The sequence below is a fragment of the Chinchilla lanigera genome, unplaced genomic scaffold, assembly GCF_000276665.1.
Source record: "Chinchilla lanigera isolate Chin_1 unplaced genomic scaffold, ChiLan1.0 scaffold00144, whole genome shotgun sequence".
In the NCBI taxonomy this organism is placed as follows: Eukaryota; Metazoa; Chordata; class Mammalia; order Rodentia; family Chinchillidae; genus Chinchilla; species Chinchilla lanigera.
In genome coordinates this window covers 2,494,422-2,520,504 of record NW_004955545.1, presented here as the reverse complement: position 1 = coordinate 2,520,504, position 26,083 = coordinate 2,494,422, and the positions used below count along the sequence as shown (strand labels likewise).

The window sequence follows — 26,083 nt, the reverse complement described above, 5'->3', positions numbered from 1 at the left end:
GAGCTGGTCTTCTGGCTTTTTTTTTTTTGAGACAGGGTCTCGCTATGCAGTTCAGGCTGACCTGGAGCTCACTTTGTAGCCCAGGCTGGCCTTGAACTCAGAGCGATTCTCCTGCCTCAGCCTCCCAAGTGCTGGGATTACAGGCGTGAGCCACCACTCCCAGCGCTTCTGGCTTCTGACAGCTGATTTCCGGGTTGCTTGCCCCTGCTAATTATCTCCTCTCTCTCCTTTTGAGGCAAGGTCTTGCTGTGTAGCTATGAAGCCAGGGCTAGCCTGGAACTCAAGAATTCACCATCTGTCTGCCTCAACCTCTCAAGTTCTGGGACCACAGGTGTGTGCCACCCCACCTGGCTCCACGTGTATTTCTTAGACTCGGCTTTCCTCACCTCAGATAAGGCAGGAGCAACCTGGAGTGGGCACCTACTTGATTCTGCAAGCATGTTCTTAGTTCTTAGCTCTTCTCTCAGTTAATCTTTCTATTAGTCCTGAAAACTGGGCCATCCTGTCCCCACTTCTCACAGGAGAAATCAAAGCCTCAAGAGGGATATGTCACTCTCCCAGGGTAACGGGAGTAGTAAATAGGGCTGAGTTACAAATGGGGCTTCGTGCACCCCAAAGTGTTTGCTCCCTCTCTCAACCCATGCTGACTTCCTACAGAGGGACAGGAAGAGAGGACCAAACTGGCGGAGTCTGAGGGATGCTGCAGTCCCTGCAGGATGAAGACTGGAGTGAAAAGGAGGCCATGAGAGCTGTGGGAGTCACCCTAATCCTCTCAGGTTGCTCTGTAGCCCAAAGGAAGCACCTGCCAACTCTCCCATTCCCAAACCATGTTCCCTGGGTCCCCTGCCTAATTCCTTCAACATGAATTCCTGGGATCTGAGGCTCCGTCTGGGTAGAGGCCTAATCACTGTCTTGGTGGCTTGCTTGTCATGGAGCCCTCCCCAGCACCTTGCTATTCCTGATGGGGGAGGGGCTTCCAAGGTCACAGGAAGTTTCCCCTCTACCTTCTCCTAAATTTCCCATCAGACTACTTACTTCATTCTTGACAAACTTTCTTTTCAGGACAAAAAGTAGAAGCTGCTACTTCACCCAGTTGTCTGGGTCCTCCAAGAAGCCTTCCTGGATTGGCTAAAAGATGAAGTTCAGCTCCAGCTGCTCAGAGTTGACGAAGGTGGAGTGGAAGTGGGGAGGACCCAGCCTGAGCAGCCCACGCCACCTGGAATCATCTGAGATCAAACCTTCCTTGACCTGTTGCTCCTGTGTCCACAATCTGCCCGTTCTGGCCATCACTTTACCCCGTCATCTCAGTGGGGACTCCCATGTAATCAAGGAAATCCTATCTTATGTTCTAATAAAATCTCTTGAACATTTAGTGACAGCAGTGGTGGCAGTGGATGTTCCTGGGTGGGGCTGAGAGGGAGGGCTCCCTGGAACAGAGATCAATGCTAATGAAGCCACACTGTTACACAAGGCTAAAGCCTCCCTGAAGTCAGGACACCCATCAGATGAGAAGCTCCTCCCACCCACCTGGGCCACCTCCATGCTTTTGCAAACTCATCCATGATCTGGTCCATCCCAACTCAAAGAGATGGACCAGTGTTCCCAGTTGAGGAACCACCTGAGGACCAAGCCAAAGATCAAGAGAATGGAAGGGGATGTGCTCCCCACGGCACCTGGGGGGCTCTGTGTCCTCCATGACTTGCTCAGACTTGTTCTTGCGGGTCTGCACAGTCCACAGAGGAGGAGCACCCCTGTCTTACAGGGCCACCCTTCTGCTTCCTCTCTGTCTGTGTTCAGTGGAAATAGGAAAGCGTGAATGTGACTAGCATGAGCAACTCAGGTTAGACAGCCAGGAGGACTGCTCAGCAGAAACAAGACCTTGGAGTGAACACAAGGGGGCATAGCAGCCACAGCAAGAAATCAGAACTGTGAGCTGGGCACAGCAGCTGTACTTGTAGCTACTTAGAAGTCTGAGGCAAGAGGATTGAAAGTTGAGGCCAGCCTGGGCAACATAGTAAGATCCCATCTCAAAGGTTTTATTTGTTCTTATTCATTTATTTATTTATTTATTTTTTAGAGAGTCTTTAAGTAGTTCAGGTTAGTCTTGAACTCATTATATAGCCCAGGCTGGGCTCAAATTTGTGGTAGTCCTGCCTCAGCCTCCCAAGTGCTGGGATTATAAGCATGACCCGCAATGCCTGTTTTTCAAAATAAAAATATTTTAAAAGACTAGGGAAGGGAGCTGGGGATTTAGCTCAGCGGCACAGCACCTGCCTGGCAAGCACAAGGTCGTGAGTTCGATTCCTGGTACTGGAAGAAAAAAAAAAAAAAAGGCCAGGGAAGTAGCTCAGTAGTAGAATGCTTGCCTAACAGGTACAAAGGTCTAGGTTCAATCCATAGAACCACCACTGCCCCCCAAAAAAGAAAGAAATTGGGACTGTGCCTTTGACCTTATTTTGCCCATAACACATTTGTGTCCAACATGTTCCCCCGAAGGGAAAGAGCTCCTGCTGAAGAGTGCTAGCAGTACCCAGATTGCCATCACCTTTTATGGTCTCTGTCCCCCTCCAGAAACTTTTTTTTTTTTTTTTCATTTCTTTTTTTTTTACCCTCCAGAAACTTCTTCCTATCTAACCACAATTCCTCCAAGGAATTACACTCTGGATCCTAGACTCTTCCTAAATCAAAATGGTAATAGCCACTGGGTTTTTTTTGTTGTTTTTGGGGTTTGGTTTTTTTTTTTGTCTTTTTGAGACAGGGTCTCACTATGCAGTTCAGGCTGGCCTTGAGCTCATTTTGTAGCCCAGGCTGGTCTCGAACTCACAATGATCCTCCTGCCTCAGCCTCCCAAGTGCTGCGATTATAGGCATGCGCCACCATACCCAGCAGTAATAGCCATTGGAAAGAAGGGAAAATGTATTTTCTCTCCACCCCTGTCCCTGGCCATGCCCTCCTGTCCCAAGAGGTACCAGAGTCCTCCCTAAGGTGCTCCATACACATCCAAACAACATGCACATGCCCCTCCTCCATTTGCACTCTGACCACAGTGTGTCAGCCCGTCTGGACCAGGCCTCCTCGCCAGAGGTGAGACACAGCTGCCCATGTTGCCTGCAGAGTGCTAGTCAACCACTTTCCGGAAGTCTCTGGTCAAGAGCCTTGTGGCCTCCACCCTCTACTCCCCTCCTGCTTTCACCAAGGAAACTGTGGAGGGAAAAAGACTATGTCCTGGTGCTCAGCATGGTGTATACCCGTCAGGACGTGAAGCTTACATGCCGAGGTGTTCAGGTCCCAGAGAAACGCAGGTCCAGGAGGGTCCATTGAGGCAGCACATGCTATAGGAGTAGCCATTCATTTCCTCTCAGTCTGGTCTATCTGAAAGGCTGATCCTAGGCTTGCCAAGCCAGAGGAGAGCTTCTGAGGCCCCCAGCCCTCATTCCAGGGAACCCAGTGTAGCCAAGGCAGGATCTGGCCCCATCAGTCTGCACTGAGAATGCTACCAGCCCCTCCTCCTGCTTTTGTTTGGACCCGGAAGCTGGAGCACAGTCCTCCTGGGCCTCTTAGCCTCTGGGTGTCAGGAGCCCTGGACAGGGAGTGGCAGCCATCACTGAGACAACCCTCTGCCTCCACTAGTGGCCTCCTGCTTGGAAGGTAGACTCCTAGGTGAAGGAGCTGTGGTGGCAAGAGGAGGTGGGAAAGGGGAGGGGCAGGGGAGACAGCAGGTGGGAGAGAAGCACAGAAAGACCCAGAGCCAGATAGGGGTAGGAGGGGCGGGGAGGGGTCCCTCCCTCCACTGGGATGCCAAAAGGGACCAGGCAGGGACACTGGGATGGGAGGGACCAGGCGGGACACTTTGGAATGTGCTCTCAGAGTCCCACTGAGTCTATGCAGATGAGGTCTGTCTGTATGCAAATGAACCCGTCTGTATGCAGATGAGGAGCGGTAGCATTCTCTTCCCAGGGTTACCATAGAGCCCACCCCCTCCCCATCCCTGGGGCTCCAGCTGCAGGGCAGACAGGCAGAAGAGGTCAGACCTGGGAAGAGGCAACCTGCCATAGAGGGTTAGACTTCAGGAAGGACTAGTCAAAGAAAAATGGTCAGTTCCAGGAAAGAAACTAAAAGTAAAAAAGGGAATATAGAGGGTCTCCTAGGAGGACTGGGCAAAAATGGTGAGAGTGGACCTCAAAAGAATACCCCAGGCACAGGAAAACAGCAGGCCAACTGGTAGAGAGCTTTGAGAGGGAGGCTGTAGTGGATGGAGGGAAAGGAACCACGGAAACCCGCTCCTCTGCAGGCCTTCAGAGCTCTTCCCCCACGGTGCCATTGGACCCAGTGAGGCCCTTTGAAAATAGGGCTTAGGGAGGCGTTGTCCAGGCCTAGTCCAGGCCACAGTCTGCCGTGGCAGGGCCCCTGCCCGGCTGACCTCACTGCAGACAGCCACAGCTTAGAACATCCCCCACCGTCCTACGTAGCCCTGCCTGACCTGAGGGAGGTGCTGGGGGCAGGCTGCACCTCAGAGGAGCTCTGGCTGTGCTCAGGCCTGCAGCAGGCTGCCAACCGTCTGTGGAGTTGGGATGAGGCTACTCGGGGGGCAGCTGGCTGGGTAGACACCAAGAGGAGACGCCGGGGCTGGGAAGGAGCCCAGGAACAGTCCAGTGGGGGACACTGAGACCTAGAGAGGTGGGACAGTTGTCCCTCAGCAGATCCAAGCCCAAGTTGGGCCCAGCCCAGGGCCCCTTCCTTGGAGCACAGAGGCAGTGGGTGGAGGGACTGTGAGAACAGCCCTGTCTCTTCCCCTCGTGGCTCCCAGCCCCCACATCCACAGTGCAGCCAAGGCCTTTGTGGGGAGGTGGCGGGAAGAGAAGCCCCTTGTTGGCCTGCTCATCTTGCCGGAGGTTGGCCCACGCCAGCGCCGGCACTGGCTGGACTCTTCTTCCTGGGGGTGCCAGCCAGCCCCCGCCTGCTGCCCAGCTCCACCGTTTCCTGGAGCCTCAGGGCTTTGGCCTTGGTCCCGGCTAAAGGATGGAGGGGAGCCCTGGCCCCCGCGCTCCCTGCACCTCGCCATTCACATGCTGGAACCAGAGCCGTGGGAACGCTGGACGGCAGCTGGGCATCCATGCCCTGCTTTGCCCACCCCCAGCCCCACTGGCCTCAGAGAGGGGAGAGGAACAGTCTGCCCCCAAAAAAGCCCCTCTAAGATCGGGCCCTAGAAATCCTTAGCACTAATTATGAATCTGGGGACAAACAAGGCATTTGCAAGTCAATTAGTGACAGAACTTTCCCAGGAAAGGGCTTCATCCAGGCTGGGCTGCAGACAGGGCCACATGCTGGGTCATCTTGTCCCTCCCCTACCTCTGCCTGGCTTGCAGCTCCAGGATGGAGCTGGCATATGTCCTGCCAGCCTCTATGTGACAGGGGGCTCCAGGGCTCTGAGTGGGCATGAGGGTGAAAGGCCAAGCTGGCTTTACCGAGGTTAGCTGGAGGTCACACCGTGCTGCCACCAGGGGGCGTGTGTCAGGGCACTGGCCTCAATTCTACCTGTAATGGGACCTCCTGGAAGAAGGTGCCAAGGGGGCAGCTTGCCCAGGCAGAGTGGCTAGGTTGACAGGAAAATAGAAGTCATTGTGAAGAGGCCAGAGATGCTTCCAGAGAACTCAGAGAAACCGGGACAAGGAGAGACCAATGGGAAGACAGCGGATTTCAGGCATTCCAGCAATTATGCCCAGGCCAGGAGATACAAGGCCCTCAAGGTGGCAGCTGTACCTATGGAGAAACTTCCAGGTAACTAATTAGCCAATGAGGGCCAAACTCATAGATAAAGAGACAGGGCAAACTGGGTGTGGTGGTGCACACCTGTGACCCCAGCACTGAGGGAGGCTGAGACAGGAGGATTACAAGTTCAAGTCCTGCCTGGACAACTTAGTAAGACTCTGTCTCAAAATAAAAAATAAAAAGGCTGCGTATGTAGCTCAGTGAAAGTGTTCTCCTGGGTTTGACCTCAAATTCCTCCCCCACCAAAAAAATCCCAGAGCACAGGATCTTACTTTATACAAGGCAGAGACCTTCAGCTGGGGAAGGGGCTCTCTGAGAGAGAGGACCCCTTAATTGGGAGAAGAGAAGAAGGAAAAGGGGCTGTACAGGGCAAAAGCCCTAGAGCCAGCCCTGCCATCTGAGGGAGATTAAGGGATTATAATTAAAATGCATTTGAGGGGCTCGAGCAGGTGGGTCGGGGCTGGTGCTAACGATCTAATTGCTGCCTCTGTCAGGGCTTTCCAAGGCCTGGCTGCTGGGCTCTGTAATGAGGGGAGGGGTTTTAAGCAAGGAGAGTGAGAAGAGGCAGAGTGGAGGAGGCAGGAGGGGGCGCTTTTCTTCACATCACGTGGAACATCCCAGCTGGCTTGCTCACGCCCCAGGCCCTCCCTGAGGAACCAAGGTGAAGGCCCACAGAAGACCAGGAATGTGGAAAAATGCTCTTGCTTCCCACCCAGAGGAGGCTCTGAGATACAGGAGAGAGAGAGAGAGAGATCCTTAGAATAATTAGAGCCACCAACTATTGAAATGTGCTCTGTATCAAGCAATGGACTAATCATCTATCAACTTATTTAACCATGGAGACCACACCGTGCAGACTAAGGGGAGACTCCTTCCTTTAAGCCCAGCCCTCCAGCTAAGTAATGCCAGGGTCCCATTGGCCAGACCCCTCCTCTTCCTAGGAAGGGACAAGGGGCTGGAGGTCAGGAGTAGGCAGGCTGCAGCCGTAGACCTCCAGCTGGGAGAGTCCGGCCTCACAATCCTGTGTGGCCTCCCCTTTGTCTCTCATGCAAAAAAAAGCACTGCGGACCTGGACAGACACAAACGTCACCCCTCTAGGCCTTTGTGCTGTCCCCTCCCCACAGAGAGTCACTCTCCTGCTCCCTGGCTACCCCATGAACTCCCACTCACCTGGCGCTCTTGGGTCTCCTTCCATCTTCCAGCCCTGGGCTCCCCTGAGAGTGGAGGAGCAGTGAGTTTATCTGGCCACCTGGTGAGATAAGGAGTAGGTCTGTACCTTTATGCACAAACCCCCGAGACAGTGGTTCTGGGAGAACTCACAAGAAACCAGGAACACAGGTTGTCTCTGGGATGGGTATGGGGTGTGGAGACCCAGGTGGCTGGAAGACTCTTTACTCTATATAGTAGCAGACTTGTCTTTGCCTTTAGAGCTTTGTTCTATATGAAGAAAAATGTCCTTTGTTCTATATTCAGAATAAATTTAAGGGGTTGTTTTTTTTTTTTTTGTTTTTGTTTTTTTTTGTGGTGCTGGGAGTGGAACCCAGGGGCCCATGCATGGCTTACTGATCCCTGAAGTTGGACCTGAAGTATAAATTGCTACTTTTTTTAAAGGCTGGGGAATGACAGGGTTTAACCTCAAAGGCCAGAGCATAAGAGAACCCCAGAGACACCACATCTGAGTGGAGCTGGGGGCATTTCAGACCATCTCTCTATCACCCTCACCCCCCTCACTTTTTTTGTCTTTTTGAGACAGGGTTTTGCTGTGCAGTTCAGGCTGGCCTTGAGCTCACTTTGTAGCCCAGGGTGGTCTCAAACTCTCAATGATCCTCCTGCCTCAGCCTCCTGAGTGCTAGGATTATAGGCGTGCGCCACCATGCCTAGCTCTCTATCACCCCTTTCTACCACAGTGCTTCTGCCTCCTAGGTCAGCTAGCCTGGTCACTGTGTCCACAGTCAGCCCCTGTCCGCCTTTCAAGAGCCTTTCACCTGTCACCCCCCTATCCTGTTGGCCTTATGGGAGAGACGGTCACGTTCTCACTAGATGTGTGCACCTGGCAAGCGACTGGGGCACGCTGAGCCAGTGCTTGCCCTGTAAGGGGGACAGGGATGCCGCCTGGGAGCCTCGCTTGGAGAGGGGCTGCCACACACACCGCACTGCCCCCAAGCCAGAGGGACGCCCCTGCTCCTTTGCTCACATGCAGTGTGCCTGTCCCCAGGCCGCACTCCTTCTCTGAACCATGGACAACCCACCCGGGATGCAGAGGCATCTGTGCCCTTCCCCGCCTATACAGCTAAGCTGCGGGGAAAGGAGCTCTGTCCGCCTTGCCTTCGCCTCATCTGAAAAATGGGGTTGCACACAGGTGCTGCTACCTGGAGCTGTCAGGAGGAAATAAACGAGACAATGTATGTAAAGTGCTTGGTGCAGTGTAGGGCAGGAAGCAGGGCTTGCAAATGGTGGCTGTCATTATAGTTATTAAATGGGAGGGACCCTACAAAATGTGCTCCTCCAGGGAAGGGCTCCTCATTATTGCTAGGCTGGGAATAATGAGGCCTTGCAGTAATAGCCCCTGGGCTCCCAGGCCCCTCTGACAAAAGGACACAGCAGCTCTAGTGAGAAGTGAATGGTGCATAATGGGACACTTAGGGGCTTAGCCCCGGCTGGGGCCTTGCGAAGAGCCCTCCAGCTATGGCTCCAGGTGCTGAAGGACCCACAGGCCAGGAGCACAGGCCAACAAGCTGAGGCTGCTCTGAGCCTTCAGAAGCCTGCCCGCTGGTCACCCAGGCCCTCACTGATGGGCACTGGGGGCCAACCTGTTCTGCACCCGTGACATCTGACCTCATGCCCTCTGACCTTGTACCCTCTGACACTGACAGATATCAAAACAAATAAGTGGAACACAGACTGTTAAGTGGGATGAACACATTATTGAAATGCAAAAAAAGAAAACAAAAGAAAAGAAAAGATGCGGATGAACTATCTGGAGAGAAATAGCACAGGAAAGAGAGACAAGGAAGGAAGGTAGGGCTTAAAGGGGTAAATTGGGATTTCAATGTTAGGCCTTTTTTTTTTTTTTTTTTTTTCTTTTTGTGAGACAGGGTCTCGTTATGCAGTTCAGACTGCTCTTGAGCTCACTTTGTAGCCCAGGCTGGTCTCAAACTCACAACAATCCTCCTGCTTCAGCCTCCCAAGTGCTGGGATTACAGGCATGTGCCACCACACCCGGCCCAAATGTTAAGTTTTTAGAAGAGGCTGGATTTTGTTTAGCTTTTCCTCATGGGAAAAAAAAAATTTTTTTTGAGACAGTTTTGCTATGCGGTTCAGGTTCGCCTTGAACCCACTATATAGCCCAGGCTGGCCTTGACTTTGTGGCAATCCTCCTGCCTCAGCCTCCTGAGTGCTGGGATTACAGGTATGTGCCACCAGGCCCAGCCCTCGTGGAAATTTTAAAATAATCCCAAAGTAGGCAGAATAGTATAAGAAACCCCCACCTACCCATCATGTAGTGTCAACGTGCCATCTTGTTTATCTGTACCCCACTTACTGTTCCAGCTCCCATTCCCTGTGCACCCAACTCCCCAGTGCTCCTTGCCTACTTTAAAGCCAATCCTAGATGTCTCCTTTCTTGCAGGGTAAGATTTGAGCAAAGACCAAAGGAGGTGAGGAAGCCATCATGTGTCATTTGGGTGGGGAGCATTTCAGGCAAAGGGACACAGCCATCAGGTTCTGATCTCAGCTCCACCCTTAGCTGGGTGTGTAACCTTATGAGTCTCTCCTGTGTGAAATGGGGCTAACACCCTCACCCCACAGGGAATCTGCAGCAGGAGAATCCTGACAGTGTTGCACTGAAGTAGACCAGGGCCGAAGTCCAGGGTCATCAGCTGCTCCCAGCCAGGGCTGGCCCCAGAGAACCCTGTCTCCACAAGGTGGGACAAAGTCCCAGGTGCCCAAGATGAAGCGGGGATTGGGAAGGTGTCTGGGCCATCCCTGGATCAGTCTCTCAGGCTGCTCAGAAGAAGGGGGCTGAGCCCAGAGTCTGGCCATGTTTGCTGCCTTGCCCGCCACCCCCCATGGATGGACCACTGAATCCTAGACTACTGGAGACAAGAGAAGGGCCAAGGCTGAATGGCCAACTGTTCTCTGAGGAGGCTTGGCCCTCTTTAAACACCCTCATCACCATTGCCACCTCCCTCCCAGGGTGATTATCACCCGGAGGGGCCTTTGGAAGGGGGGAGGACACAAAGAGACCCTCGACTTCCTTCCCCTAGGCGGACAATGGGCCATTCACACGGAGGGGACCCCAGCCCTACACCTGGCCCTCTCAGGCAGCCCCCGACTGCCCCATTGTCCCAGGCCCGCCTTGCCTGGGTGTCAGTGGCAGGGAAGCCCAAGCCCCCGGCTGGGGCACTCCTGGCCCTCCCCCCCCCCCCCCCGCTCTCCAGCAGCCTGGACTCTGGGCCAGTGTAGGGGGAGGTGGCCCTGCCATTCATCCCATACCACTCACTCGGAATCTCGCTCCTCTCCAAAGTCCGATGGGAAAATGGGAGGGAATAATTAGGAAAATCATTAGCGTCTCAAGGCCCATCTGAGAGGGATTAAAGGATTAAAAGCCTTCCAACCGATCTCTCCTACTTTAAGGTTGTTGTTGGGGTTTTGTTTTCAGGATTTTTGTTCTTTTCTTCTTCTCTGGGTTAGGGGAGACTAAAGTCTTGGTGGATCCTCCCTTCAAAAGCCTCAGGAAAAGTCAAGAGATTGACGTCCTTGGCAGAAGAGAATGGGGGACAGCAGGTGTGTGGGGGAGGGTCCCTTCCCAAGCTCTGGAGCTGCCCTGGCTCACTTCTAGCGGGGCACAGTAGAAGAGGGTGCAGAGGCCTGGCTGGGCATGAGGGGAGTGGACAGCTCCTTGAAAGGACTCCAAGGCCTCAGCCTGACAGGCCATATCCCAACTCCGAGTCCTAGCTGAGGGCGGGTAGGTTCTCCTCCCCTCCAACCAGGGCAAGCCAGGCCAGAGGGATCCTTGTCATTTGTCACCTAAGCCTGGGCATCAGGGAGGAGAGAACAGAGGAAGGAAGGGAAGGGAAGGGAAGGGAAGGGAAGGGAAGGGAAGGGAAGGGAAGGGAAGGGAAGGGAAGGGAAGGGAAGGGAAGGGAAGGGAAGGGAAGGGAAGGGAAGGGATGGGAAGGGATGGGAAGGGGGAATCACCAGGGGACAGACAGGAATGCTGCAATAACAAAACCGGTTTGAGTTTCTGCTGTTTGAGGGCTTGAGCACCTCACAGTCCTGTCAGTGGACTGAGCAGATAAATGTACGGCCACACACTGTGAGGCCAGGTGACACATAACAGGGATGGGGGAGACCTGCCAAGGAGACAGACCTCACCCAGCCTGGAGGGAATATGGACAGGACCCTGGGTGAGATGACTCCGGTTCACTAATGACAGTCTCCCTTCTTCGGGCACATGGGGTTGCTCAGTAGCTGTCAGGTAACTGTTCCAGTCAAATCTGTCACCGAGCCCTACTGCAGAGTGTCTTGCTGCCTCCTGAAATGATCCCCTAGCCCTTGGGGTGAAAATCAGCAGTGAAGGCAGCAGGCAAGTGGGGATTCTAGCAGGCATGGAGAGCTGGAGTTGTTGAAGGCAGAGGGGCCAGTAGAGTACCCACCCTACTGCACCCTGGACAATCCGGGGAGACAGGTACAGGCATTCTCACACACGCACGCGCTGGCCTCTCTGGAGCACAGGTTGTGCCCACATTTCTCTGGAAAGCCCAGCTAAATGCCCTCTGAGCTCTGCACCCTTCAACCCTCACCCAGCAGGGCCTGCAGCAAGGGGGCAGGGGCAAAATGGAGCTGTTCTTCCCCAAATGCAGACGGTACAAGTCACCCCAGCCCAGCACCTTGCCAATGCTGCTGGTGATAGATACTGGCGGCTGCCGCCTGGCACAAGATTAATAATCATGTTTATTAATGGTCTTAATTAGCAACTGCCAACAAGAAGCCCGGTGCTAATTCCACCAATAATCGAGGCTTGTGGGGCATGGACAGGAAGGGTAGAGAAGGGATGGATGGCTTGCAGCATGGGTAATGACACAGACACCGTGGATGTGTTGGGGCCGCTGCAAAGGACAGGCTGGGTGGCTGGAGAGACCAGAGAAGGGGACCCTCCCCACACACAGGCTCCCACACCAGGGTTCCTCGACCCCCCACAGTGCCGCCTCCTCCGTGGTGTTGGGACAAAATGAAGCGTGAGGAATTGTGGGGAGGAGGGGGCCTCTGTCTGTCCCTTTAGAGCCAGACCCCAGACGACAGCCCGTGGGATGGAGGCAAGTCTGTAAAAGCCTGAGTGAAATGAGCTAGAAGGGGATTGAGAACAAGCCCCACAGTGTCCTGGAGCCACATTCCTTGCTCTGGGGAGACGGAGATGGATGGTGCTGAGCAGGGAAGGAGGGGACACGGGGGCGAGGGGCTTCTCCAGCTGAAGACTCTCCTGCCAAGAAGAGCAGGGGGGGGAAATTAAGCTTAAGTACCCAGAGGATGCCGGAAACAAAGCTCACTTCCTCTCTCAGCCTCCGCCAAGCGGGGCTTGCTTGGTCCTGCCTGGGGACCCAAAGAGCAGCCCAGAGCAGGCCCATGGGGCCATGGAAGTGCAGGCCAAAGTGAGGACCACCATCAGGGCAGAGTTCTGGTCAACCCTCAGAGTTCTGAGGATGCACCTCAAGCAAGGCTGAGCATCTGCAACTGTCTCACAGAGAGAACCATGGGAGGGAGGGGTGTGCCGCGTGGGGATCAGGCCCAGGCAGATGTGAGGTGAGGGTACTCGTTTGTTTCTTTCAGAGGTGCCTTTTGGGGTCTCTGGAGGAATTCCCAGGAGCTGGGCAGCCCTCAGTCAGAATGCCGTGGAGGGATCCTGGCTCGGGCCAGAGACCTGGATAGAAGAGCGGCTGGGTGAGGCACTGTGGAAAGGCCCAGGGAGGAGGCAGAATTCTGTTCCATCTCTCAGCCCTGGTCTGCTATCCCCAACTTCCCTCTCATCTAAGTCTCCCAGATTCAATCCCAGAGGCCATCTGCACCTTGGAATGGGGCTGTCATGCATGTGGCCCCTGGATCCACCTAGAGGCCAGGAGGACAGGGGAGAAGACAGAAGACCTCCCATCCATGCAGAAGGCTGTGCCAAAGCCCTGGGAGCAGGCCTCCAAGGCTAGCAGTGGGCCCAGCCTTGGAAAGCCTTCCTGTTCCTCTTTACCAGCACCTCTGCCTTCTTGCTCAGCCAGCCCAGGACATCATGAGCTGTTAGCAGGCAGGGGAGGTGGGGAGCGCACCCACCACGGGCGAGGTGGAAGCCCCAGCGTCAGAGGCTGTCAGGAGCGGACTGGCTTGTAGAGACAGTGAGCAGGGTAGCCATTACCGGAGGCACAGCAGCCTGCACACAAAGCCAAGGCTCCTGCTGCAGAGGCATAGGTGTGAGGGCCCAGGTGACCACCGCTCCTGCCCCACCCGGTTCTGGTCACTCTGCCTTTCTGTGCGGGCCGGGGACTCCTCGGGATGAGTGGCGGCGGCGCAGACAATGGCGCTCTGTCCGCGGCGCGGGGACAGCTCATCCCTATGCAGCGGCCGCTCCCCGCCCCCAGGCCGGGCCGCCAGCCCCTTTCAGCCGCGGAGGGGAGGCCCGGCGGCGGCCAGAGTTCTCACGGCCGTTGGGCATTTGCATAGCCCGCATTGTTCCCGCGGCCGCGGAGGGCGCACGGCCCGGCGCGCGGGCACCGGCTGGGGGCGGCGGGCGCAGACAAAGGGGAGGCGCAGAACCCACTGCGGGAGCGAAGTACTGGGGTGCGACGGGGGATGCGGCTGCCGAGCGTGCCTGCCCCAGGTCGGCCGCCACCCGGCACTGGGGACGCCCACGCCGTGTCTAATTCCTGCAGGAGCCGGGCTGCCGCGCACCCGTGATGTGCATCCCAATCGCGGGGATCACGGGCCTTTCCCAGGCTGCGCGGGTTCGCAGCACTGGGTCCACCTGAGGTCAGAAGAGCAGCTCCCAGCCCCTTCCGGCCGAGGAGGCTTGGGCCTCACAGGCACAAAAAAACCCCAGGGCCTGCGGGCGTCCTACCCAGATGTCCTTGGGTTGCTGCCATCATGCACACACACGTGTGCTGGGTGGACACGGTGGCTGCTTCCAGGGAGCCTGCCTGCAATGCCTCTGGCTTGCTAGGTTCCACCCTGACCCCAGCACAACCTGTCTTCCCCATCAGCTGACCCCTGGAGGCAAGCAGGAGCCTAGTGCCCTCGTCCATCACTGTCCCCAGGGCTGAGGCACTGGGGCTGGACAGACAGAGTTCATGAGCGGACAAGTGTCTGATTGTCCTGCATTGACAGTAATAATGGTGGTGATCAGAGGGGCTGTCGTGGAGGGGCACAGCCTCATTGTCCTGAAGGGGAGGAAGGAGCTCCTTTGGCCCCTGTCCCCGGCATCCCCTTGACCTGTTCATTGTCACCCTGTTGACCCAGCCTGAATGGATGGGCCACTGTGTGGGGGACTAATAGTACTAAAGCAGAGGCTATGGGCAAGAGGGGGAGGGTCTAGGCCCTGTTCACTAGGGCTCCAAGGATACCTGTCTTCCCACCCCCATGAGCTCTTTGACTGGAATGTGGGGGTGGGATACACCCCTACACCCCAGCCTTAAATAGTGGCCCAAGTGGATGAAACAGAACAGTCTACAGAGGACCCTGCATTTAAGGCAAAGCTGGGGGAAAGGAAAGGAAAAACAGTGGAAAACCAAAGTGTGATTTAGAAGAGTTCAGCCCTGGGCAGAATCCCCAGAGAATGGGACCAGGGCGTGAAGGCTTGTGGTGGTGCTCAATGTCATTGCCCAGGCCACTGTGGGCTTCCCGGGAATGATGGAGCTTGGAACTGTCTGGCTACAAGACACATAGGGTTGCCTTTCCTGGGCCAGGCCTCACCCTGTCCCTTCTTTCTCTAAGGTCTCTTGGCAAGCCATCCTAGACCTGTAGCTCCCCCCCTTTTTTTTTCTTTTTTGAGACAGGGTCTCAATATGCAATTCAAGCTGGACTTGAACTCACTATGAAGCCTCGGATGGCCTCAAATCTATGGTAATCCTTCTGCCTCAGCCTCCCGAGTGCTGGGATTACAGGCATGTGGTGTCACATGCCTGCAGCATGGGATCTGTAGCCTTTGTCCCTTGAAAGCTAGCTGGACAATGCCCTCTATCAGCGGGCTCCATCATCCCTTCTTCAGGTGCCTCGCTGGATTGAGACAGGTAGCCGCCCCCCACACAAAGAACCATCCTGGGTTGGAGGTGCTCAGTTCTTCAGGTCTGGAAGAAAAGCCTTAATTGTTGTCAAGAAAGAACAAGTAGTAGGGAGTGAGGGTCAGGGTGAAATGTTGGCACCAGGAAAAAATGAATATCCATCACTTCCCTACCCAGAAGAGGCTGGGCAGGGCTCAGTCCTATCCTGTGCTTAACTCAGATCTTGCCATTAGAGGAGCGTTGAAGGAGCTCAGAGGCTGGGGCAGTCTGTAGGCTGTCACTCCCCGAGGGCAGAGCTGGGAGCTGAGGCCAGGGTGGAAGTGGACATGACTCTTCCGAGTGCTTTTCTCCTCTCCCAGCAGGGGCTATCAGTGTCTGGGAGCACTTCTGCCATCTTAGCCTCAGCCTTTGCTCAGCACAAGGCTGTCCCCCATATCTACCACGCTTGTCTGTGTGTGGGGGGGGCACACAGAGGAGGGAGCTAAGGGAGCACAGTCCCCCAGGTGCCAGGAGATGGCGCAACAGAACTCAGTCCCTCAGCACTCTCCTTCCCCCATCTGCGCCCCTCAGTGCTTGGCGTCTGGACGAGCCGAACTCTGTTCTCCAGCTGCACTGGGGCACCTGGGTCTGAATGGTCTTGGTTTGGGAGGAGAGATGTCTGCAGTCCTGCTTAGCTCCTGTCAAAACCTGGGGGAAAGAAGGGAGAGGGCCAAGGGGCCCAGGCCTGCAGCATTGGGAAAGGGGCGCTAGTCTAATAGAGGGATCTCTTTATGGGACGAGAGATATGAAACCCCTGGCATCTGCCTGATGTTGAGTGAGGTTCGGGGTGCTTACAATAGGCTATGGCAGGAATGCCCGAAGACCAGAACTAAAGCAGACAGGGAGGGGACTATGCTGTAGGAAGGACCTTCATTCTAGGTGAAGGAGCAAGAATGGTAGAACCAGGAAGACAGAAGCTTCCTCTGCTGGGTCTAGGGCGCCCTCTGGTGGTCAAAGGGCTTCAGGTCAAAAGAGGCTCTGGACTAGCCTTCCTCTTCTGTGGCTGCCCTGAAGACACTTTCCACTGCCCTTGTGCAGCCTCAGGACAAGTAGCACCTAGGTCAGTGGTGGTGAGAAGCTGGCTGTTTGTTATCACTGAAAGCTCTGACCTAGGTGACGGCTGCTTCCAGCTTCTTATGCCCATGGGGCCCCTTTCTGCTCTGCTCAGGAGCTGCCCCAGCTGAGGGTCCGGGTGGCAGCAGTTTGGGAACTAGGAAGAGCACCTGGGATTTCTGTGCCAGAATGGGCACCCTGTCCCTGGAGAGGGCCCATCTGGTTGGATGTGGCATCTTAAAGGGAGTCCAGTAGGCCCAGGGAGGATGGATTTTGTCACCACTGACACCCTTTTTTGCCCCAAGGTTCTAATATTGTGAGTTAGAGCGAAGAACAACCCCTGTTCCCAGGGCACAAAAAAAAGGAATCAAAGTCCTTGGTGACCACGGTGTTTATCACCCCCAGACAGCTGGGGCCCGCCTCAGGCTTCACAGTCACTGTGACACTGAGCCCACGGATTGGCAGTCCCCCGGGCACTTCACTGTAGGCCCTTCTCACCACATGTGCAGGCTGGCAGGGCAGTGACATCCCTGTCCTCTACCCTTTTCCCATGGGGGATGGTGTATTTTAGGGACAGGTGGCTTCTTCTGGCTCATAGCTTCTTCCTTGAAGCAGGAGATGAGGGAGCTAAAAAGGGATTCCCCGTAGAAGAAGCCAAATATCATCATCATCTTGCTGCAGTGCTGGGGATCGAACCCAGGTCCTGATGCACGCTAGGCAAGTGTTCTACAGCTAAGCTGCAGCTTTCCACTGCCTTCTAAAAGCAGGCTGTCCTCTGCAGAGCTAGCAGCACATTAGGCCTGAGTGTCTGGCTCCTCCATGTTCAGAGGTCGTTGGGTTTCATCCTCATGCTCACCTGGCACCTGAAAGGTAGGGGGCGGGAGGGTAGCCCCAGGGAGCTGCAGGCCATAGCACAGCGGTGTATGCCAGTGGAGGAGGAACGGATGAGGAAAGAGGCAGGTTTGGCCACAGGAGGGTGGCATGGCTGGGACAGTCAAAGAGCCCAGGGCTAGGAGGGCTCTAGCTGCATCTTACCTCCCAGTAAATCTGGTCCTCGTAGCACTGGGAGTCTGGGGGAGAGTCCAGTATGGGCAGCTTCAACAGGAGCCCTAGACATAGCAAGGGAAGGTATGTGAGGGGTCACCTTCACCCCTGCAGGGAGGCTGCCACCCAGTGCCCCAGGCCACAGAGGGGCCAGGAGGCATGATGTTAACATGACACCCAGTGTAGGTGAACCACAGCCATGTGTTGAGCACCTACTATGTGCCAGGTGCTTGACAAGCACTGATCTCCTGAGAAATCACAGCAACACTGCAAGATGAATATCATCCCTGTGTTACAAAGAAACCAAAGCTCAGAGATGCTAAGTAACTCTCTCATTTGCACAGTTGGCAGGTGATTGAACTGTGACTCTATCAGGAGCCACAACTACTGAGTCTTCTGTGTCCTCCTAGATAGGAGGGGCACAGGAAACATTTCTCATACAATGAAGTTACTAAATGAGTAAGTTGAACTTTAGTAGCAGGTGAGACTCTCTGAAATCCTGGATCAGATTTTAGTATTAAGGCTAGACATCAGGAAGGACTGCCCGGCCCAGGGCTGAAAGACATGACAGTCTGACTCTTTGGGTTGGGCTAGGTTAGAGGTGAGGCCTGATTGTGCAGCGGCCCTACCAGGCCTCAGCTTGAGACTGGGCTGCCCTCTAGTGGCTTAAGGGAGCAGCACAGGGAGGAGGAGATGGACCAGCCAAGAGGAGATGGACCCATGCAGCCCAAAGCCAGTGCCCCAGCCTGCCTGGGCCAGGAGGCAGCAAGCATCCACTTGCACCTCTCCTCCCCAAGGAGTGTGTTCCAGCTCCTTAGTCTGTCCTTCCTCTGGTACAAGGTAATACTGGTACAACAAATCCATGAGTGAGCAAAGGAATTGATGCCAGGGGCATAGGATCCCAGGCCCCTCCTCCAAAGAACCCCCCTCTCTATGTTCTTCTCTCCTTAGAGCTCCAGCAACACCCCCGCTCCCACCCAAGGTCACTCACCAACAAGACTCCCACCCACAAAAGCAAACGCCAGTGTGACAAACAGCCCAAAGAGCTGGTGCACGGCCTGTGACGTGGTGCTGCGCTGACCCTCAGCTATCAGTGGAAACACGTCCTCCAGGCTGTAGGGAGAGCAGATCGTGGGACCAGGAGTGGGGGTTGGAAGGGCAAGGATGGGCAGGGGCTTGGGCTGGTCACTGTACAGCACTCATACCAGTGGACACCCAGCAGCCAGAAGAGTCTCCAGGCAGCCTTTGCCCAAGCCCTTGGGATTTTGTTTTGCAGGCCACACGGGGACACCCTCCCCTCCTGGGCCAGCAGACACCACTCCACCACTGAGCTGCAGCCCCAGCCCCACCACACACTTCTCAAGTCTCAGTTTGAAGGGCCCTTCTGCCCTCCTCCTATGAGCCCTGAATTCCCAAAACAGATCCCAAGGATCATTATCTCTTACTACCCTTTCGTAACACTCAACACTCCTGAAATCATTTGTTCAGTGACCTTCTGCTGTGCTTGACCAGGAGGGCAGTCCCTGAGATCATCTTGTTCTCTCCAGCTTCCCTGGCTCACATGAAAGGACAGACAGACAGACAGATGGATGGATGGATGGATGGATGGTTGGATGGATGAGTGGGTGGGTGAAAATAGACAATGCACAAAAGAGCATGACAGAAGCCATTCCAGAACAATAATGACTGCTGTGTGGGTTAGGGGAAAACTCACCCATCACCGTAAGCTTCGTGAGTGGCCAGTACAGTCACAAGGACCCCCAGGAGGGCCCCTAGGACCCCTGGCATTCCGTGGAGGTTGTGGACCCCACAAGTGTCTTGGACTTTGAATTTGGACTCAAGGCTGGGCTGGAGGATAGGATGGAGAATCAGGTTCAGGTGTCCTCTCCTGCCCCACCATGGGTCTGTGGAGACTGGGGAGGAAAGCAACTCCATGTTCTGCTCAGGGCCAAAGAGGCATCTGTACCGTGAAGAACTTGTACCCCAGCGTGGAGACTGTCCCAGCCAAGAAGCCAGCTGCCAGGGCCCCAAAGGGCGTCAGCATCATTTCACCTGCTGTCCCCACCATAACCCCTCCGGCCAGAGCAGCATTCTGGATGTGGGCCTAAGGGCACAGGGAAGGGTCAGGCCTTGGAGCCCCTTTCCAACCCTCACACCCACACCCAACCCGAAGCCACTCACCATAGTGACACCTACTGCTTCCAGAAGTCTCCTTCTGCCACCTAACCTCTAACTTCCCTGCTTCCATACCGTCTCCTCCTGCTCTACTCCACCACTGCCAGGGCAGATGGAGGCCCTGGGGCTTGTTTCCCTGGAGACTTCCGTGCAGAACATCAGACCTCTCCTCCGCCAGGCTGTCCCTCTGCCTCCCCACGGCTCCTCCACGTACCATGTGGAGCCGCCCGTCCCCGCTGACAAGTGCCGACAGGGCAAAGGTGCTGAGCGTACTGGCGGTCAGGGAGTAGTAGGTGTTGAGGGCTGTCCGGTGCTGCGTGTCCCCCAGTGACGTGGGCGCAGAATTGAAGCTAGGCCAGAAGATCCACAGGAAGATGGTCCCTGAATGGTGGGCAGCCAGGCAGTGAGAGGTTCGAGGTGTGCGATGCAAAGAACCCCTCTGCTCTCCCCGGGCTTGGCTTCCTGTCTGTGAAGTGGGACTGAAAATGACACCTCCTCGAGAAGGGGGATTGAAGGAGGCGATGCCCTCAGGTCCATCGTCCATATCCTCAAAGGTGCTGACTGCTCAGCAATGGCAGCTATGAAAGGGCACTGGCACAAAGGGAGGACTCGGAGAACCGCGGCATCAGGGTTTTCATAAAGTATCAGAAAAGGAAAGGCTAGCCAGGTGTGGTGGCACACACCTGTAATTCCAGCACTCAGAAGGCAGAGGCAGGAGGATCACCACAAGTTAGAGGCCAGCCTGGGCTACATAGTGAATTCAATCCCAGCCTGAACTACACAGTAAGATCTTGTCTCAAAAATAAAAAAGAAAAAGGAAAGAAAAAAGAGAGAGAGAGAGAGAAAGAGAAAAGGGTAAAAGACAAAGGCCACACACACTAGGCATTATGATAGGTACTTGGTGTATACCTGAAAACAATTTGTTTATAACTCTGACCACCTCTTAGAGAGGCCTGTCCATGGTGTACTGTGTAGCCTGGACCACCTCTGCATTCCACCTGCCTGTGAGGGTCACAAGCCAATTCCAGGGGGACAGGAAGTCAGGGACAAGGGAAAAGGAGAAGGCTGGGGGGCCTGTCGGGTGAGCCAGCAATGCAGAAGACTTAAGGACTGACTGCTCCTTAGTCCTGAGTGGCCCATTGGGTGTGACCTCCTGGGACCCCACTGTCTGGGTAAGATCTACCACACTCGCATACTTAGTCTCTCTGGGGAGGGTTTGGGGAGAGAGGAGCAAAGGTTGAGTTCCTGCCTGGGTGACCTACACCCAACAGACCGGGGGCCAGGAGGCAGAGGAGACCTCAGAAGTTTCCCAGGAATGCGTGGAAAGCTCGGGGCAGCCTTTGGGCTTCAAGCCAAGCTTGTCTGGCTCTTATGGGCAAAGAAGCCTCAACTTTCATGACAAACCAGAGGTTAGTAAGAAATACAAAAGTGGTCTTTTTAATGCAAGAAGAGGCACTGCAGTCCCAAGTCAGGACATTCTATGAAAAATCATATGGATCCCCTTCCGAGGAGATGGAGTTGCTTAGGAGAAGCTGCGGGTCAAGGTCAAACCCTGCTGCTCCCTGGTGACCAAGACCCCTCCTTTCCTGCTTAAGAGTGCAGGGACTGCTGGGACCCTGGAGAAGGCAGCCGCTGGGCAGGCTGGAGTAGAAGGTCTGACCCAGACCAAGTCGGGCTGGAGTGTGCAGGAAGGGTGAGTGAGTGGGAGGACAGGGGGTGGGCAGTGCCCAGGATGAGGCTCTGGTTTCTTGCGCAAGGGTCCTAGGGCCCCCGGAAGGTCTTAAACAGGAATGAGGTGGGTTCAGAAAAACCACTGGGAATGGATCAGAGGCCTGTGTGTAGCCCAGAGATGAGTTCAAAGGGCTCAGCATGATGAGTGCAGACCTCAGGGCTCTGGGAGCAGAATCAATGGGAAGCCAGGCGTGGTCGTGTGCGCCTGTAATCCCAGCACTCGGGAGGCTGAGGCAGGAGGATCTTTGCAAGTTCGAGGCCAGCCTGGGCTACAAAGTGAGCTCAAGGCCAGCCTGAACTGCATAGTGAGACCATGTCTCAAAAAGACAAAAACAAAAAACAAAAACAGAATCAATGGGAAGATTGTTCCCACCCAGAACCCCAAGGATGGTAGGCAGCACCCTGAGACCCCCTGTCCAGATGCAAGGAATCTGGAACCAGTGCCCTATGTCGCTCCCCCTCCTTAGGCCTCACCAATCATGGCAAAAAGGTCTGAATGGTAGATGGAGCTCTGGCGGTGCTTGCTCTTCTCCAGCCGGGGCCTGTAGAGGACCCAGGAGAGGACCAGCCTGAAGTAGGCACCGAACGTGTGGATGGTCATTGAGCCGCCAGCATCTTTCACCTGGGAAGGTGCAGCTCAGGAGGAGGCAGCCCTGTCCCTGCCCACAGCTCACCCACCTCAGAGCCTCCTCCCAGCCGCCCTGCACACCCACACCCAGCCCTGTGCAGACTCTCACCCCCAAGAGATCGAGCAGCACAAACTCGTTGATGCCAAACAGCACCACCTCCAACAAGGCCATGAGCAACAGCTGCACAGGCCCAGTCTTGCCCAGGACGGCACCGAAGGAGATGAGCAGGGCTCCGGCGCAGAAGTCAGCGTTGATCATGCTGAGGTCAGTGAGGAGAGAAGGGGAGGGACGGGAAGTGGCTCCGGGCTTCCGCCAGGCATGAAATGGGCACCCGGGGAAGGGCGGGGGGGGGGAGGTCAGGAGCCATCTCTTCCCTGAGGTTGTATAGGCTATCCCAATCCTTCCTGGCTGACAAAGCTCACAGTACATGGAAGGACCAGGACCTGCACGGAGAGCTGCTCTACACTCTGCCCTTCCCACCACACTTTCTTAGCACCCAAGAGCTCTAGATGACGGGGGCCCTAGAGAAGTGAGGCGTAGGACCAAGTGTGGGGGCTGAGGATGGGAGAAGTCAGGCCACCAGACTGGGTAGGGCACCAACGACCTCAGTGGATGGGTCAACAATGGGTCAGGAAGCAGACTCGAAGGACAGGTTCCAGCCAGGACCCTCCGACAGGGCCTCCCGGCAGACCCGGGGGGAGGGTCAGGGAGGACTCTGGCGCCCACCTCTCCACGCCGACGTGGATGTGGCCACCGTGGAATGAGTGGAGGAAACCCTGGACCAGTGTGGACCACTGCAGGGCAAAGGCGGCCAGGAGGAAGGTGAAGCCCACGCTGCTGAAGCCGTAGCGCTGCAGGAAGACCATGAGGAAGCCGAAGCCGAGGAAGACCATGGTGTGCACGTCCTGGAAGCCTGCAGGGGTATGGGGAGGGCATTGGGCTGCTCTGGCTACACCTGACTCATAAACCAAACAGCCACCCTGCTGGTGCCCTAGCTCTCACCAGCCAGGGCCGCCCTGAGCGGGGGCCAGGCCTATAAAACTCCCCAGGCATGGTAGGGCCTCCCAGCTGCAAGCCACCTGCACGGAGCTGGTCAGCTTGGCAGTGGGACCCAGACTATCCCTGCTGCACCCATGTCAGGCAAGGGATTAGAACCTTCTGCTCTAATTTACTCTCTCTGTGCCCCTACTCATTCGTCCTGTCCCTCAGTCCCTTCCAGCTGGTCAGACAAAAGTCCAACCTACACCCTGCCCTGCGGCAGTCAGGCCCCACCCCTCCATGCTCAAGACCCTCTTCCCTTTTAGCTTTCTTCTCAATTTTCCCTTCCTGCTGGGAAGTCCTGCTGGATGTCTAACTTCCATCCCTCATCCATCAGTGTCCGCACTCCTCCAGTTTGACAGCTAAAAGAGATAATTTCAGAAACAGCTTTAAATTGTTAATGGAGATTATTGGGGGGGGAAAGGGAGGGGTAGGGTTTCTGGGTGTCCAACTTTGATACAGATGACACCCCACGGAGCTGTGCACAGTGGGGACTTTGGGAGAGAAGACTGGACCTGTCTGTCTGTCTGTCTGTCTGTCTTCCTTCATTTCTTTTTCTTTTTTGAACTGGGGATTGAACAAACCCAAAGGTTTTGCACTAAGCTACATCCCCAGCCCTTTTTATTTTTAGACAAGGCCTCTCTAAATCACTAATTTGCCTCGCCTGGGCTTGAATTTGGAATTTTCCTGCTTCATCCTCTAGAATGCTGGGAATATAGCTGTGTCCCACCACACCTGACTCAGTTTTTCCTATATATACTTTGAGTATTTTAACTTGACAGAGGAATCACTTCAATTTATAGTGTGTTAATGGAGTTTCTGAGCAGGAAGATCTGGGCCCTTTTTTGTTTGCTTTCTAATCTGTACCATCCTGCTTTAAAAAGTAAACCACAGGCTGGGCATGGTGGCACACACTTGTAATCCCAGCACGCAGGAGGCTGAGGCAGGAGGACTGCTGCAAGTTCTGGGCCAGAATGGGCAACTCAGTGACTTAGCAATACTTTGTCCCAAAATATAAGGAGGGATGAAGATTTAGCTCAGTGCAAAGGCCCTGGGTTCTATCCCTGGAACAGCCAAAAAAGAAAAAAAAAAAAAATCAGGGGCTGGGGATTTAGCTCAGTGGCATAGTGCCTGCCCAGCAAGCGCAAGGTTGTGAGTTTGATCCCCGGTACTGGAGACAAACAAACAAACAAAAAAATGAAATAAAGACAGAACAAGGACTGGGGATGTGGCTCAGTGGTAGAGCTCTTGCCTTGCATGCGCAAGGCCCTGAGTTCAATCCTCAGTATCACAAAAAAAAAAAAAAAGAAAAGAAAAGAAAGGAAAGCAGACACACTAAAAATATGTGAAATACCTGTAGGCTATGTGTATAGGTATATATAAAACAACAGCAAATATCTTGTTTAGATTTGGGTCCCCTCCCCCAAATATCTCATTTTGTATATGCAAATGTTTCAAAATCCAAACATTTTTTTCTAGTCCCAAACATTTCAGATACACAATTTTTGTTGTAAATTACCTGAAATCTCCTGTAGAAAGAGGCAAATTATAAGGGAAAAAAGTCATGGTCACTTTTTGTTTAATCTGAAGAAGCACCAACAAGCCAGAAAATTAATGAACTTCGGAATACAATCAAATACCTTTAAGAGCTGGGCGTGGTGGCGCACACCTGTAATCCCAGCACTTGGGAGGCTGAGGCAGGAGGATTGTTGTGAGTTTGAGGCCAGCCTAGGCTACAAAGTGAGCTCAATGCTAGCCTGAACTGCATAGGAAGACCCTGTCTCAAAAAGCAAAAAAATAAATAAATAAATAAAAAATACCTTTAAGAGAAGCCATCTCATATGATTTTTTGGGTGCTGTATATATGGGCAAAGAGAACATTAGCTCATAAGCGGGGCGTTGGCTGTCTGCTGGAACGCGTGGTCTGCGCTCAGCTGCCAGCCCCAGTGCCAAGGGCAGTGACGGGTGGGAGGCCTCCTGGCCTCACCAAAGGAACCCAATTCTGTCACAGCTCTGCAGCCCTGCCTGCTGCGGAAGCATGCACATCTCACAGTCCAACAGAAAGGGGAGGCAACACTTAGAGCTGAGCCCAAAGCCTAAATTCTCTTAGGCCTCACTGCCTGATTCTTACCTCCTTATAAGACAGGAAAGAGGATGCCATGTTTGTCCTCATGGCCAAGGACAGCTACATAGCAAAGGGCACTGGGCCCACAACATGCTGAAACCACTGCCCAGACCTTGTCTTAAGTGGCAATAATGATTACATCTCTTTATACAGGTTTGTTTGGACTCAAAACTCAGTCTCTTGACCTTTCAACTGGAATCTAAACATCGAACAACCTCCCTCCCCAGGGCACGCTATACACAGAGATTCTCCTTGAGCTCTGCCTGCTGAGGAGCTATCCCAGCTGGGGGCAGGGATGGTTAAAATGACCTGGAAACACTCTCTTCGGGGGTCTCTATGGGGTGGGATGTAGCCTGCCCCCGAAACCCATGTGGACTTCTGTTGGAGAAGCTCTTGCCCTCCCTCCTTGCCATACTGTTCCTCCCCTACGGAGTGACAGCACAAGGTTATGGAACAGGCAGCAGTTAAAGGCAGGCCATTAGTATCTAACAAACTGGACTGAAACTCCAGCTCCCCCCACCTTGTTCTGACCTTGTGACTTTGGACAAGCCGCTTGGTTTCTCTAAGCCTCATTTACCTCATCTGTAAAGTGTAGGTATAAAATATGAGAAGCAGGAAGCCAGGCGTGGTGGTACACACCTGTAATCCCAGCACTCAGGAGGCTGAGGCAGGGGGATCGATGTGAAAATGAGATCAGCCTGGGCTACATAGTCCCGATGGTTCATAGTCTGAACCAAGTAGTGCTGCTTGCCTGAGCTCTTTGCTTGAGGAAATGGGTTGAAGCCTTGGCCTCACATTACAAACCAAAACTAAGTCTAAGTTGTTAAGGGTAAACAAAACAATGGAATTCTAGGATAAAGCAGAATTAAATCACTATCAGATCTCCAGGGGATGTTAAAAATTTCTAGACTTCTGCCAGGAGTGGTGGCACAGACCCCTAATCCCAGCACTCAGGAGGTTGAGGCAAGAGGACTGCTGTGAGTTCAAGGTCAGCCTGAACTACCTAGTGAGACCTTGTCTCAAAAAAAAAGAGAGACAAACAGGAAAAAGGGAGGGAGGAGCAGAGCAGACTGTCCTCCCACTGCACTCTCACTAGCCTCAGGAGAATCAGCTATATTCTCCCAGAAGAGCTAAAAGGCCAGTCAGCTCTGGAGTACATCCCCACCCCTTACCTTTTCCAAAAAGATCCTGACTATGGGTTTTCATAGTGTAGCAGTTATCAC

General features: G+C 54.3%; 1 protein-coding gene across 4 annotated transcripts in view; it reads right to left on the bottom strand.

Annotated features, from left to right (window-relative positions):
* Positions 1–16,491: 16,491 nt before the first annotated feature.
* The window catches only part of Rhbg (Rh family, B glycoprotein), a 12,597-nt gene continuing 3,005 nt past the window's right edge, over positions 16,492–26,083 (bottom strand). The window contains exons 2-11 of one of the 4 annotated variants that reach the window (XR_001232203.1): positions 22,424–22,610; positions 21,806–21,956; positions 21,543–21,690; positions 19,552–19,718; positions 19,129–19,266; positions 18,877–19,010; positions 18,154–18,275; positions 17,379–17,449; positions 17,154–17,227; positions 16,889–16,981 (exon numbers count right to left, since the gene is read on the bottom strand). Coding sequence is in view for 3 of the 4 variants with exons in the window: in XM_005411675.2 (XP_005411732.1) it covers positions 16,913–16,981; positions 17,154–17,227; positions 18,154–18,275; positions 18,877–19,010; positions 19,129–19,266; positions 19,552–19,718; positions 21,543–21,690; positions 21,806–21,956; positions 22,424–22,610 (1,190 nt within the window). In the remaining variant the exon portion in view is untranslated. Of the gene's footprint in view, positions 16,982–17,153; positions 17,228–17,378; positions 17,450–18,153; positions 18,276–18,876; positions 19,011–19,128; positions 19,267–19,343; positions 19,719–21,542; positions 21,691–21,805; positions 21,957–22,423; positions 23,098–26,083 lie in introns of those variants that run through there. The other 3 variants (XM_005411675.2, XM_013508364.1, XM_005411676.2) reach the window with 3 other exon arrangements.